The sequence below is a fragment of the Uloborus diversus genome, chromosome 4, assembly GCF_026930045.1.
Source record: "Uloborus diversus isolate 005 chromosome 4, Udiv.v.3.1, whole genome shotgun sequence".
NCBI classification, from domain to species: Eukaryota; Metazoa; Arthropoda; class Arachnida; order Araneae; family Uloboridae; genus Uloborus; species Uloborus diversus.
The window spans coordinates 92,151,715-92,167,456 of record NC_072734.1 but is presented as its reverse complement, the minus strand read 5'-3'; the positions used below and the strand labels follow the sequence as shown (position 1 = coordinate 92,167,456).

The 15,742-nt window shown below is 34.7% G+C and overlaps 1 protein-coding gene across 1 annotated transcript in view; it reads right to left on the bottom strand.

Moving 5' to 3' along the window:
* The window catches only part of LOC129220707 (next to BRCA1 gene 1 protein-like), a gene marked incomplete in the record, with an annotated part of 83,705 nt that extends 75,475 nt beyond the window's left edge, over positions 1 to 8,230 (bottom strand). The window contains 1 exon segment of the mRNA XM_054855137.1: positions 8,093 to 8,230. Within this exon segment, the coding sequence (XP_054711112.1) occupies positions 8,093 to 8,155 (63 nt within the window).
* Between the last annotated feature and the right edge of the window lie 7,512 nt (positions 8,231 to 15,742).

Genomic DNA, 15,742 nt, shown 5'->3' with positions numbered 1-15,742 from the left:
TAGTAGTTTTTACTTTTTAAAATAATAGTTTTCAATTGATAACACAAGACCTTTCAACTTATCTGAGTACGTTGTTTTTTTAACCATATGTATTTTCGAAAATTTTGCAATATCATTTGTCATTTCGCAGCACATAGATCATAATGCCATTAATTATGATTCATAGATTGTAATTCTATAATTTAAGATTATACATGAAGGAAAATATTTTCGCAATAAAAAGAAAATGAAAACTGAAACGAGTAACCTACTGTTGAAAAGATCCTTGACTTAATATATCCAATTTTGCTGCCGCTTCAAAATTACTTGTTCACTAATGCAAAAATCTGATCCAAATGACTCTTCGATTCATGTAAGTAACGGCAATTGGACCTCTGTAGTCTACCTGCAAAAAATTTATGATAGTTGTCCTCCCTTGTCCAACAAAAATCCACTGCTATGAATCCCCCAGAACCCAAGCATCGCAGATCCTTATCGATATAAAGCATCTTAAAAGGCGTTATTTAAAGCCATAAAACAAGTGTGTGGTCTACATGTATGCTCCCTTTTTTCTGCTTACCAAAAGATAGTTAGTCAAAAGCTCTTGCACAGTACAAGAATGCTTCGAAAGACCCTCATAAAATGCTTTAATGGTTAGAATCTTTAGCCTTTATTCTGTGAAAAAAAAGTGCTGTTTATTTTTTAGGCTTTATACTATCCTGATATGTAAAAACTAACTGCAGATAGAAAACGAATAAGGTTACTTCGATATTTCTCACATTCCATTTCTAATATAGTCTTTCTTGACTCTTATTAATATTTGTAATACCAGTAGCGTACCTAGCATGGGTGACACTCAGAGCGGTAATTAGTGATGTGTCACCCCTCCCCCCCTCTCCCTCTAAACGCAAAAAAAAAAGTTTTTAAATTCTATGTAAACATGAAAATATTACAATTTTCAGAAACAACTGTATTTGTGATTTGTGAAAAACAAAATTTTATGTGGGATAATATACATAAGGCAAATAAAAACTATGAATGATTTTTATGTAACTACCCAAGACGCATGTGTGCGTCGAGAGATCAAAAAAGTAAGGGTGTCTGTGAAATTGTTGGCCTCGTAATTACTTTGAACTTATTTTACACACATGGAAAGCTAATGGGTTTTCAGTTTTTTGTTATAAGAGGTCACTACTAGGTCTAAGTATTGACAATACGAACCTAATTCTGAGTATAGTAGTACGTATTGATTCCATGGTGTGGGGTGGGAAATACTGGGGTACGGGCGGACCTATCCCCTGTAAAATGTTCAAATTAGAAGTCTTAAAAATGCATTTCAGCTTCATTTTTATCAAAAACTTGTAATTCCACTTTGGGTATCTACCCCCCCCCCCCAGACAGTCAAACCCGAGGCGGACCCCCCCCCCCCCCTTCGCGACGTCACAAGTAATAGCTTTGCGTTTTACTTATTAACAACATCGTTATACATTCCTTCTTCAAACTCAAACTTTGTTCCGCACATAATGAATTGCGTTGTTTCATTGATGCAAAGTTTATCAATAATAACCTTCACGAGTCAACAGGATAGCGAGGGGTGGGGGCGCGGTATCGAGCTTCATCTGAGGGAAACACAGATGAAAAAACTTCCCAAAATGATATAAAGGCAGCATAAAATGTAATAATATTATGATTTTATTCAGGAATTCAAATATTAATATTTTTAAGGGAGTATTGTAGCTTTTTTTTTACATAAGGCGACAACCCCCCACCGCCAGGGCAATGACGAACCTCCTCCAAATGCTACGCAGCGCTCCCCCTCCCGAGAACTTGACCCCCAAAATGAGATTTAAAAAATCTCTTAAGTTAACTCCTAACAATTTCAATGCCGAAGGTTATGCCATGACCCCCTTCCTTTGTACACACATCTGGCTAAAAAGACAGTGAAAGAATTAAATCCAAATAAAAAAACTGGAATATGTTTTGAACACAAAGATCTTGAACTTGTAATGATTTTAATTGACAAAACTTAGTTTAAAATCGAAAAATGTTTTATCTCTGAAATTTTTCGGCATCTTTATTGTGTTTAGTTCAGTAATTCCTCAAATGTGCCCAGGGGAGCCCTGCAGTCCTCCTAGGACCACATCGAAAATTAACTATTTTTCTCAATTAATTTAGACTTATTATTTGTGAAACTTTTTTTTTTTTTTTTTACAGGATAAATAAGGGCTATTCAATGCAGATACACGACTCGTATTTATTTTTGACTGCCAGTTACAAGTCATACTTTTATTTTGGGAAGGGCGCTATGCGAATATCTTAGTTCCAAAAAGGGCGCCATGACTCCAAAATCTAGGAATCACCGTGCAGTCTTGTCCTAAAAGTTATTTTGTGAAGTGACAAAAAATACGACATCTGACTTCTGTCATCGTGTTCATCCATCCACTAAATTATTGCTTTTATGCGGCTTATTTCGACATTACACTATTTTTAATGCGCAGATTTCAAAAATTAACATTTTTTGTCTTCTTGCTTCTATTGCACTCATGGTCGTTACCAGAACAGGGAGTCATGCTATTCGCTCTTTTACAGCAACTTAAGTACAGTCAATAAATCAAACCATTCTCGTATTCTTGACCATAGATATGTGCTGTCACATCCCTTTTTTATTGGGGAAACACCATGGGTCCGCTTTTGTCCTCAGAATTGAAACTTGGAGCAAAAGATAAGCCACAAACGATGCCCTGGGAGCAGACCGTTTACGAAACGAGAGGGGACTAATTGCCTTTATTGGGGGGCAATAAAAGGGAACGTTTATATAAATAAGAAGACCATTGCTTTTGCATGTGAAAATATTCACATGCAAAATCACTTCTTTGTTCCACATAATTTATTTCCATTTTTCTAAAACATTGTTTCGAAAAATAAGAAAAGAACAGAAGGGCGCCTTTCGAGAGGGCGCACCGGGAAAAGTCCCGGTCAAGTCTATGGCCAGTCCGGGCCTGCTTGGAAGTTAAAACATTCCTGGGATTTAGAACTACCCCCTGATATTGTATAAATTTTTGAAATGTTTCCAGGAAATTGCATTGTCAAATAACGTAACTTTGCCATGCTACATAATAACCAATTCTACAACAGAACTGTATGTATTTGTGGATACTTCTAAAGAAACCTACGTGGCGTGCGTCTACGATCGTTCAGTAGTGGAAATTGAAGTTGAAATATATCTCGTTAGGTCTAAATCTAGAGTAGATCCCCTAAAATCACTGAGTATTCCTCGGTTAGAGCTTATCGCTTGCTGCATAGGTGCTAGACTTTTGCAAGGAAAATGGAAATTGACTCAGCCTGAGTTGTGGAAACATATTTTTGGAACAATGAATATAGCTGATGTATTGTCGCGAGAATTCAGCCCTAGACAATTCTTTGACTTCAAGCGGTGGGAATTACCGACCTGGCTGAAGTTGGCGCCAGAAAAGTGGCTATTAAGTGAAGTAGATTGGAGACCAAAAGTAGTAGACGCAAAGAGAAAAATATTAACAATTACCACTATTGATCTGAATCTGGACGCACCGCTTTTGCCTCCAAAGTTGGTTCGTATTGTTAATGAATTACTAAAACAAAGTCTTGGCAAATCATTACTAAATTATGATGAGCTGAACACATTGATATGTGATTGTGAATTAGTAATTAATTCAAAGTCTCTAACATATGTGTCAGAAAACCCTCAGGAGTTGATTCCTCTCACACTTGCAATGTTGCTTATTGAAAACTGTAGTTCGGATGTTACAGATATTGATTATGTGGATTTGCAAAGTCTAAGAAAGAGAATAAGATATAGATATAAGCTGTTCAATGATTTAAGACAGCGTTTCAGGAAAGAATATTTAGGCCAATTAGATCAAAAACACAATGAGAAGCCAACCCGAGAGCCAAGAGTTGGCGAAATTGTTTTAATTGGCGACGATAATAAAAAACGCGTGTTTTGGCCTTTGGCGAAAATTATTGAATTGATTCCTGGACGAGATAAAAGGGTTCGCACTGTTAGGCTCAAAACTCAAAATGGGATTTTTGTTCGTCCAGTGGAACGTGTTTACCCATTGGAGATACGTACTGATGATGAGGCGGTTGCAATTTCCGACAAAGCCATGAGTGTGATGGAATCGAATCCTAAGGAAGGTGTTCAGAAGACTTCTGTTAAAAAGTGTTATCCTGATATTGTTCTGGAAAAATATACCAGATCTGGAAGGTGTGTGAAAGTACCAAAAAGACTGGATCTTTTAAATAATGAGTGTTACATGTTTGAGACCCTTCCCAGAGTCTCAAAGGGGGGAGGTATGTTAGAAACTGAAGTGAAGAGAGGTCCAATTGAATGATAGATGTGTGCACGAGAAATCGTTAGAACACTGAAAAATAAAATTAAAATCAGTTGGAGTTTAAAAATGGTGCTGTAATGCACAAATGTTTTGGCTCTGTAGTTTTCTGGTAGTTATAGCAAAATAAATGTTTTTTTTTTTATGAAGAAAAGGTGAACTTCTTCGATTCTAGCACCACGCATTGATTTAATGCAGTCCTGATAAAATAACTCATCTTTAGAATTTGAGTATGTATTCAACAGCAACAACAAGCAATATATTTATTTGGCAGTAGTAGTAATTTATCGCTTGCAGGAGCATCACAAAAGTGCCGATTTTTTTTCCCCAAAATTAGCAAATATTGTATAAGTTGATCCCTCTAATTCAACTTTAAAAAAGGTTCCAACATTATCCTTTTGATACACAGAAATATAATGCATTATTTTGATTTGAGATTTGCTCTTTCAATAAACAATTTGTGAAAGATCCATTTTTGTTTATCAGAACTTTGTGAAAGGTCCATTTTGGTTAGTCAGATTTTTGTGAAGGGTCTGATAACGGACCCAAATTTCCTCTGGCCAGACCCCTGATAGTGTATTTATAAAATTCTAAACTGCAAAAATAAACTGTATTGTTAAAAGAATTAATTGTCTTGTGTTTTTAAACATTCTTACGGGGGTTTTGATGGAAGGGCACTGTGACCTCACTTAGATTTCCTAATTCGAAAAATTTTGTCTGACGACTCGGCAAAATTATCATTATTCGGCAAATTAAGAATTTCCGCTCTCCCCAAAATGTAAGTTTGGGGTGCCCATGTCCTCGCAAATTCCATTTACATTCACTAAGTGACTAAGTCATTTTTTCATTTTTATTACAAATTTTAGAAACTTTTTTTGTTCAGCTAAATTTTACAAAATTTAATTGTTAAGTTTTCAAAAAAATTAATTTGTTTTTCGTAAAATTTGCCTAAAGAGACATTTGTAAAAATGCCTGGAATAACAGGGTAGTAGATTAACGAGAATAGCATTTTGATTTTGTATTTGCTTATCACTTAGTCACCTATTCCTTATTACTAGAACAACATACCTCCTTCAAGTTTCTGCCTTAAAAACAGAGCTGAGGCATATTTGTCCCAGAAATGTTTCTCTTTTTTCATGAGAGAGCATGGGCGCCCATATAAAGGGCAAGGGGGGGGCGAGCCCCCCCCCCCCTAAAAATTATAACTTTCTTGCTTTTAGTGCTTTTTTCTTTGCAAATATGTAAAAAACATTTCTTCTCCAGCAATTAATGAATAAGTTATTAAAGATATAAAATTTTAACAACTCTAATCTGTACTGAAATTGGTTTCTATGGGGAAAATATCTGAGCCCTCCCTTAAAATTTTGCATATGGGTGCCCTTGTGAGAGAGGTTCTTTTGAAACTGCATGAAAGTGATTGAGATGCACAGGATTGCTTTATTTGTCTGTTTGATTGATTTGAAGGTCACTGTGACCTCCAAAAATATGTTCCTATTTTGGCAAATTTGGATGTTAGAAGTTACTTATGTATGATATGTGTGCGCTCATACTTTTTTCCTCCCCAGCTGAATTTCATTCAGTAAACTGAGAATGTCGCCCCTTCCCAAAAATTTTAAGTTCATGGCACCCCTACAGATTGCAATGTGAAGTGATCAATTCTGCATTGTGATACTCACCAGAGAAATGGCTGTAAGTGCTAACCTAGTTTCCATACGTTTTTGTTTTTCTAATAACCATTGCAGACCTGCAAGGAGTCCATTATGACTGTATTATTGTCAATGCTGGATATAGGGGGAGCAAGCCATGCTTGTTGCCTTGGGAGACAACTTCTAAGCGGGGTAAAATTCACGCTTTTTTATTTTTTTTTTCGAAAACTCGGTACACTTTGAGGAAGATGGGCAAGTGTGGCTATTTCAAGATTTGCCCAGGCTTGGAAAAATAGAAGATGCAGCACTGACTTTTGGAATGAAAAATATTTCATGATAATTCATGCATCAAGAGGCTTTTTTGTACTTTCATCTCTTATGGGCAAAGGTTAACAAATAGGGGGAGGTGGGGTACGTTGGACTGTGGGGCACGTTGGACCAGTCTCGATTATTTTAATACTATTAATATTTTTTGTTTTATTTTATAATCAACAAATAGCTCCATGGCCCTTAAAATCATTAATTAAATCACATGGTATAGTTATATAGAACAAATTTTATTCCAGAAAGTGTTATTTGAATAGTCCTAAGTAATTTTCAGAAAACTATAACTTTATTTTTTTTAATGATTTTCATCAAGATTGCAAAAAAAAAAAAAAAAAGAACTCCTTTATTAAAGTAAGTTTTGTTTTAGTTCACAACAATTGGCAATTCTTCATTTTTTGTCAAAAAAAAAAAAAAAAAAAAATATTGCATCACTTTTTCAGACCAAGAAGGTGGGGTAGGTTGGTCCACTCCTTGTAGGGCACGTTGGACCGGACCAATCTACCCCACATAATTTTAAAACTTTTTTTTTCTTTTACATCTCAATTATTATAACAATATTCTAATTGTTTGTATATTATACATTCATTTCATCTCATGTCACACATGTTTCAAAATAATAAGAATAAATACTAAGGGCAAAAAAAAAAAAATTCTTTTATTCCTTTTTTTTTTGTGCATGCATGCAAAAGAAAGTGTTCAAAATATAGTTCAAATAATTCACTTAAATTCAATATATTACAATTTTTTATAGTTACAGAATGTATTATAGTATTAATGAACTAAAAAAAATAAATTGATATAGTTGTCTTGGTAGTGTTGTGAATTTCCTTTCCTAACTCTACCAATTGTTACATAAGGAAGCTGTTATGTAATAGAGTAAAAATTTTTAATTAAACATTTTGGAGAAAGTATTTTCAAATATTCATTAATTAAGCCTCATTAATATTTGCAGTACAAATATTGTACTAAATATGAATTTATTAGATTACTCTTTCAGCTTTAGCATACTTTTGGACAATTTAAGACACTTTCAGACAGTTTTAGACAATTTTGGACGGCAAAAAACCACTTCTCCTGTCCTAAACCAGTTTCAGATGGTCAAAAACTGAACCCTGTTCTAACTGGTCAAAACAAATCGCATTTCAGCTTAACAAGTTTTGAAACATGTAATGTAGTTTTAACTGAAAATTAAATGCTGGATTTTTCTACAAGCCCTGAAACAAGACTGAAAGATCCATTACAATAAAAATTAATTAGACAAATATCTAAATTTAGTCATTAAAAAGGTAAGTAATTTTGCAAAGGAAAAGAATAAGCCATTAACTCACATGGTAAGTTCCATAAAAATGAAAAATTAAAGAATGTGGCGTAAAAATAACAACAGTAATTTCAGTAAAGGGAAAGGATTTGCTAATTCAGCATGTTCTACATTTTAATTAACTCTGCTTTACTCCATTTTAAAGAAGTTTCATAAACTTTCATCGAGTTACAAAAACATCCACTCGGCAATAAATGAAAACTGAGAGTATTACTAATGTGTACAAAACCATTAGAAGAGTTTTTTATTAAGTAAAATAAAAGCTTTTAAAAATAATCAACCGTTCTGTTAATAAAAATAAGATTTCAGAATCTAAAAATTTCGCAACTTTATGAAATAAACTACAAGAAGAGAAGTTTCAAAGCAGAAATAATTTTGCAATTTGTTGCTTAGAAAAATAGTTTTCTTTAAAACTGAAGTCGTTTAATCTTGAACAAAATCAAAGTAGTACGTACTTTCTCTAAATTTATAACAGGAACGAAAGTATCATCGTCTAGAATATCAGCAGTGATTCTCATCTTTAAAGTTTATGGTGATGAAAAGTTTAACATACGAAATAGAATGGTAAGTGATAAATAAAAACAGCAACAAAATCGTACATAATGATCATAAATAAAAAAATTCTAAGTTTTCGTGTTTCCAAACAACTTTATTTTGTTGCCAAACAAAATCTGTAATTACTTTTATTAAATGTCCCAATTTCAGAAGAAAAAATGAGCACTCCTCTAATGTAATCTTCACTCACAAAATTAATTTTCCACTTTGATTAGAAGACAAAATATTTCCTATAAGTAAATATTGAGTGAATTTTTTTGTTTTCATACTCGGTGACCTAAAGAGGAATCTGGGAGAGAAAAAGAGTCCCTACGTGATACAAGGAAGCTTGTGCTTTGAAGTGGGGCCGTTTAGAAGTCCCTAGTTATGATGCGCATGAATACAGTGCAGAAACCATCAAGACAGCCCAAATTTCAGTCAAATCCTCATATATATTTTATCTCGAATTCACTGATCGAGTAACACTCCTGAAGTTAACAGCAATGAACTCGCCCCACAGCAGAATATTTTGATAATACTTTTTGGTAATGTTTGAATGGGAAATGCTTTATTTTGACAAGGCTGAACTGGATCTGGTAAATTAACCACGGGTGCCCATCCCCCTAAGAGCAAGGGCGCACACCCCCTTAAATATGGCAAGGACACTCCTCAAAAAGCAACAGCCCCCAATGAGAAATATACCCGTCAACACCCCCTCTAAAAATTTCAATGGCGTAGTCTGTGTCATAACCCCCCCCCCCCAGGTGGAGGCCCCTGACTTAACTCTTTTACTGGTAGGACTGTAATTTTAGCAGATCACCAAATAGGCAGTTGCTTTGTTCAAATGTAGAAGCAATTTTCCCCCGTCTGCCATGATGGCGATTTTCTAGTTTTGTTATAATCTTTAATTAAAAATAGAAAAAATGATAAGAAATAAATGTGGCAAAACACTGTTGTGCATATAATATAACAAATAGGGTCTAAGAGAGCCAGGAAACCTTAAGAAAAAGGTTTAAAAGTTCAGAGGTGCGCCCCCCCCCCAAGAGCAAGGGCACACCTCTCTAAATATCGTAAAGCCCCCTCCAACAAAAGCAAGAGCGCCTTCCCCCCGAAAAAAGTAAAAAACACCTCACCCTAAAAATTTTAATGATGCAGTCTGAGTCATAACCGATAACCCCCTCCCCCTAGGTGGGCACCCCTGAAAAGTTGCATTTGCACTGCATGGGCGGTGTGTTAGATTTGTACCGCTTGAGGGGAGACTAAGCTCCAAGGCTAACTTGAGAGGGATCAGGGAGGAGGTAAATCCCCTTCCCCCCCACGTATTTCATAGACATAATGTATATTACAAATTTGTCTATGCATTTTGCTGCTTACTTCTAAAAAAAATTATTGAATATATAGCATTTGCCTCCCCTTCCCCTCGAGAAACTGAAATGACAGCCCTACTTAGCCCCCAGTCAAAAAATAGCGCTTGCAAAAATTAAAAGATGAAAAGAATGTGTGTGTGGCAAGTTTGGTATTAAAATCAAAACTGTTAAAAGTTGAAACTACCACCGCTGCCCACCATCCGAGTATTACATCCGGTTTTTTTTTACAAACGAGCTGATGTGTGCATCACATGACTTCCTTTTACTCCAATTTAATGTCATTTTCTTATTTTTGGCAGTTTTAATATGATTCAATGAATCACCAACAGTGGCCAAATTAAAACCAGATTTAAAAAATAATTTTAAAAAATCGCCAAATTTGCCGCCAAGTTGGCGACAAAACTTGGCAACCAAAAGACTGACGATATATCGCCAAGTGTCCGCCAAATTATAACACCACGTGAGTTTGCATCGAAATTAACAATGATTTCCCCCCAAAAAGGGGCAAAAGATCCCCTTCGAAGCGTACGAATGCAACCAAAAAAGAAGGTGCACAATTAGACCCCACTAGGAGTCTATGTACCAAATTTCAACTTTCTAGGACATTCCGTTCTTGAGTTATGCGACATACATACACACATGCACACACACGCACATACGTACATACAGACGTAGACGTCACGAGAAAACTCGTTGTAATTAACTCGGGGATCAATGGATATTTCGAGTGTCTGTACGTTCCTTGGCACATATCCACGTGTGGTTAGGTTGAAAAAAAAAAAAAAAAAAAAACTCAACATTCACTGTTAAAAAAACCCTGAAAGTTCAGGTAGTTTTCTGGCTGATTTTAGCAGAATATTTCCGTAATAGCTTCAAAACGTATTTTTACTTCCTTTTACAAAAAAGGAAGTATTGTATTCGCGAAAGAATTTTCACTCAAAAATCGGCCTTAATTCCCATTTTGCTCACCCCCAAATGAATGTTGAGATTTTTTTTCGACCCGATCACACGTACATATGTACTTAAGAACGTATAGACGCAAGAAATATCCATTTTGAAGTTTCCCGAGTTAATTACAACGGGTTTTCTCGTGACGTCTGTATGTACGTATGTATGTGCGTATGTGTGTATGTATGTCGCATAACTCAAGAACGGTATGTCCTAGAAAGTTGAAATTTGGTACATAGACTCCTAGTGGGGTCTAGTTGTGCACCTCCCTTTTTGGTTGCATTCGGGTATTTCTAAAGGAATCTTTTGCACCTTTTGGGGGGGAAATCATTGTTAATTTCGATGCAAACTCAAGTGGTGTTATAATTTGGCGGACACTTGGCAATATATCGCAAGTCTTTTGGTCGCCAAGTTTTGTCACTAACTTGGCGATTTTTTTTTTTTTAAATCTGGTTTCAATGTGGCCATTGTTAGTGATATTTAAAGAGTTGGAGAGAGAATCCCATTAAAATTGCAATAATAGGGAAATAACATTAAATTGGTGTAAAAGGAAGTCATGTGATGCGCACATCAGCTCGTTTTCCTTACAACAACGGAAATATCACGAAAGGAAATAACAAAAACGGAATTTTTCCATTTCTAGGGTTGCCGCTCTGCTGTACTTTGTTAGTATTCTGATTAGCCTTCAAGTTATGACAAACGTCACTTTTTGATAGTGTTTATTAAATCGCACTGTTACATGTTGTTAATTAAAAACTTATTTAGAATAACAGCTCAGATAGACAAAATAGTCTATCTACTATAGGTGTATTATTTTGCTCAATACTTCGAACAATTCTATTCGTCAGCGGTATTGTGTGTTCTAGCGGTGAGAACAGTTTTAGGATCTCGTGTTATCCACAGAAAATAAAGGCTATTTATTGGATTACTTGTATCTAGATGCAATGGATATACTCAAATTTAGCACCACTGGTCACATGTAAGTATTGTTGAATATCTTTGTACTTGTTAATATACAAATGCATTTTTCTTGTTAATATGCATTTGATAGAATTCCGATGGTAGCTGATTTAGAATTTATAGAACTATTATAAAGTTATTGTTTTTGCTGCAACGCATTGTTGCTAAAAGTTATTGATCTGGGCGTCCTAATAAGTAAGGATTTAAAGTTTAGCCAACAGTGCAGCATAGCTAGTAACAAAGTCAATAAGATGCTTGGGTTTATCAATAGATTTATTTCAAACAAATCTAAAGAAGTTCTTCTGCTCTTATACAGAAGTTTGGTAGGACTTCATTTGGAGTATGCTGTTCAGTTTTGGTCTCCTTATCTTAAGAAAGATATTAATGTATTGGAAAGGGTTCAAAGAAGGGCTACAAGACTAATAAATGGACTTTCTCATTTAGACTATGATTCCAGGCTTAGAAGGCTAAAAAGGTACAGTCTTGAGCAAAGAAGAAACCGAGGGGACATGATTCAGTTGTTTAAATTTATTAAAATGAAAGATGTTACGGGGCTGAAGTTTAGCACTGAAAACAGGACAAGGGGTCATTGTTATAAGCTATTTAAATCTCAGGCTAGCATGGATATTAGGAAAAATTATTATTTTAGCAGGGTAGTGGAACCTTGGAACCGCTTACCGGAAGAGGTGGCAATGAGCAAGGGAGTAGATAGTTTCAAGAGGGCAATTGATCTTCACTGGGGATTGTAAATTGACTAGGACCAGTCTAGCTGGGCCCAGAGCCTGCTGCTGGTCGTCACTTTTGTACTTGTGTTTGTATTCTTGAAAGTCATTAAAACGTTAAATGCCAACATTTCGTATCAACCGGAGATTACCGTGGTGTGCGAGCAAAACAGAAAAAATCACTCAGATTTTTTTTTTTTTTTTTTGACCGATTGAAAGTAAACATTTTAAATCTCTAAATAAATGTATTTTTCGCTGTTATAATTTTTGAGAAAAGGTATAGCAGATTGTTAATCTTTGAAAATACAATTAAAATTTTGACAAGAATAAGTTTTCTTGACTACTTAGAAATCTGGAAACATTCATTACTCCTTTCGAGATTTCATTCATAATAATAAATATAAATTACTTAATTTATTTTATTAGGATCTCATCCAACAACTTATTTGAGATTATTGCAAGTTTCTTTTGTAAAAACATTTCGGGTAAAACGAACTGATTGATATGTTTAGCCTAAATATATTAGGTAAGTTATCAAGCAAAATTTTCGCTTAAAATATATTTGAGTAATAAATACAAATTAAAAAAATAATAGTTTTTGAATGGTTATCTATTTTTCTATTATATATCATTTTAAAGATATGATAAAAAAACGAGAATGAAATTTCAGTAAAATATGTGAAAATGAGAAACGAAAAAATAGCGCAACGAAAAATCAAGAACCGAAAGTTCTGTAAAGACACAGAAAATTTAAAAACGGAAAAATAGATGAACGGAAAATTTAAAAACGGAAAAATAGATCAACGGAAAGAAGAGAAATGGAATTTTTGATAAATCACGGGAAATTTATAAACGGAAGAACAGAACTAAATGGAGAAATGAGAAATGGAACTTCTTTGTTAAGTAACGGAAAATAATTTAACGGAAACGTAATATTTACGGCAACTTTGCTGCCGGTACTTTATCCGTTATTTTCAGGAAATTTTTTTAACAGTGTTCATTTGAGTGTGAGCAAAATGGAAATTAAGGCCGATTTTTGGGTGAAATATTTTTCGCGAATACAATACTTCCTTTTTTGTAAAAGGAAGTAAAAAGAGAGAGAAAAAAAAAAGAATTGAACTTATAAAATGTATGATGATTTCAATACAGAAAAGTTTTTTTATATGCGTTTTATTGCTTTGATGGAGGGATATCTTTAGTGACGTCAGAGGAAAGAAGAATAGGCGGGGGATCGCTTGATGCTCCCCAGAAATGTTTCAAAATTGAAATCTCAAAAACGCAGTTTTGTTTAATTTTCGTTAGTGTTAGGAGAAGAATGTCAGTATGTGTGGGGGCAGAGGGATTCCAGAAACTTTTAAAACTGACGTTCGAAATCGCAGCAACTTCTAGTAATTCAAGAGGAACGAGACTTCGTTGCAGATTTATTTTCTCAAATTGAAGTCAGGTTTAAGTTATCTTTGTAACTTAAGGGAATCGGGGGCTTCTCCGCTTTCTTTCCGGGAATTTTATGCAATTGAAATAGAAAAAAAGCTGAATATCTGCCTATGTTTGATAACAAAAAGGAAAAAGATGGGGGTCTCCTCTCGAAATTTTTTACAAAACTGGAGTCAGTTTTTGGCTATCTTTAGAAAGAAAGTGCTTGAGGATGATATCACCTAAAACGAAATTTACATTTATGTGGGGAGTTTAGAAAAAGAGCTGGAGGACCGATCCTTCCTCCAGAAAAATTTTCAAATTCAAGTTTTAAAACGTAGTTTTAGGCTACCATTGGAGACGTTTTGCTAGTAGGGAGCAGTGCCGAAACCTGGGATGGCATAAGGGGGCAATGCCCTTTCCCTACCTTTCCTAGCATATAAGGGCCTCTAAAATTGAGTTTTAGGAACTTCAATTTCTAAACATTTCTAGAGGTGAGTTCTGAACTGCATTCCTTCTCCTAACATCGTCGAAGGCGGCCCTCTATTATTTTTCGGACATACAATTTCGTAAAATTTACCTAGACAGTCCTCTAAACTTCCCTTTTCACTAACATTACCAAAGATCGTCTAAAAACATGTTTTCAGAGCTATAATTTCGATAATTTTCCAAAGAAAGTCTCTGAACCTCGCCTTTTTCTTCCCTCACCAAAGGCAGTTAAACATTGCATTTTCAAAACTTCACCATCTAAAATTTTCGGGAAAGTGATCCAAATCCAATTCCTTCCCCTAATTTCGTCAAAAAAAGGTCTACAATTGGGTTTTTAGGACTATGTTTTCAAAAACTTACCAGGGAAGAATCTCAGGCAACCGATTCATCTAACATCCTCGAAGATCATCATCATTAATTGCGTTTTTGAACTTAAGTTTCAAAACATTACTGAAAAGGAGCTTTGAACTCCATCCCTCTCCTTGACGTTCCCAAAGAAGGCCTTTTTTAAAACTGCCTTTAAAAAAAAAAAAAAAAAAACTTAGATTTCGAAAATAAACCGAAGGCCTACCTCTCTTATTCTCCCTAAAATCACTGAAAATCGCCCAAAACTGTATTTTTGGAACTTCCATTTGGAAAATTTCCCTGAAGTGGAGTTCCACAAATCCCATTCCTTCCCCTAGCCTCATGAAAGATGGAATACAATTGCGTTATATATTCTGAAAATTTCCGAGGGAGGGCCCCGAACCCACACTATTAAAAAAATTTCCTGAAAATAACGAATAAAGTACCGGCAGCAAAGTTGCCGTAAATATTACGTTTCCGTTCAATTATTTTCCGCGACTTAACAGAAGTTCCATTTCTCATTTCTCCGTTTAGTTCTGTTCTTCCATTTATAAATTTTCCGTGGTTTAACGAAAATTCCATTTCTCTTCTTTCCGTTGATCTATTTTTCCGTTTTTAAATTTTCTGTATCTTTACAGAACTTTCGGTTCTTGATTTTTCGTTGCGCTATTTTTTCGTTTCTCATTTTCATGTATTTTACTGAAATTTCATTCTCGTTTTTTTATCCTATCTTTAAAATGATATATAATAGAAAAATAGATAACCATTCAAAAACTATATATTTTTTTTAATTTGTATTTATTACTGAAATATATTTTAAGTGAAAATTCCTGTCATACAGCTCTTTTTCAAGCATCAATCACGAAACTCAAATGAATCAAATTAATCAAATAGTGCCAGCAGAAAAATTGATGGATTTGAACATGACACCAATTATCCCTGCTGATACTGTTCGATATCCCCTTCGTCGTACATTGTCTGGGGTGGCATGGAAAAGCATATATGAAAAATAGAATATTTTTATTTTCAGAATGAGTCAAATAAAATACCATTAAAAACCGGTTGACTTTATTATGGAATAATATACCTGATTGGAGAGTATACCAATTTACTGTGTTTAAAAGAAGAATCATTGACATACACGTGAAGAATTTTTGGCTCAGATGATGTATACCCCCCCCCCGGGTGATTTCCGCATTTTTCACTCATTGGAATAGCAACATAGGTTTTTAATGCATAATCATTATACTTAGGCTAAACATATCAATCAGTTTGTTTTTACCTCAAACGTTTTTACAAGAAACTTGCAATAATCTCAAATAAGTTG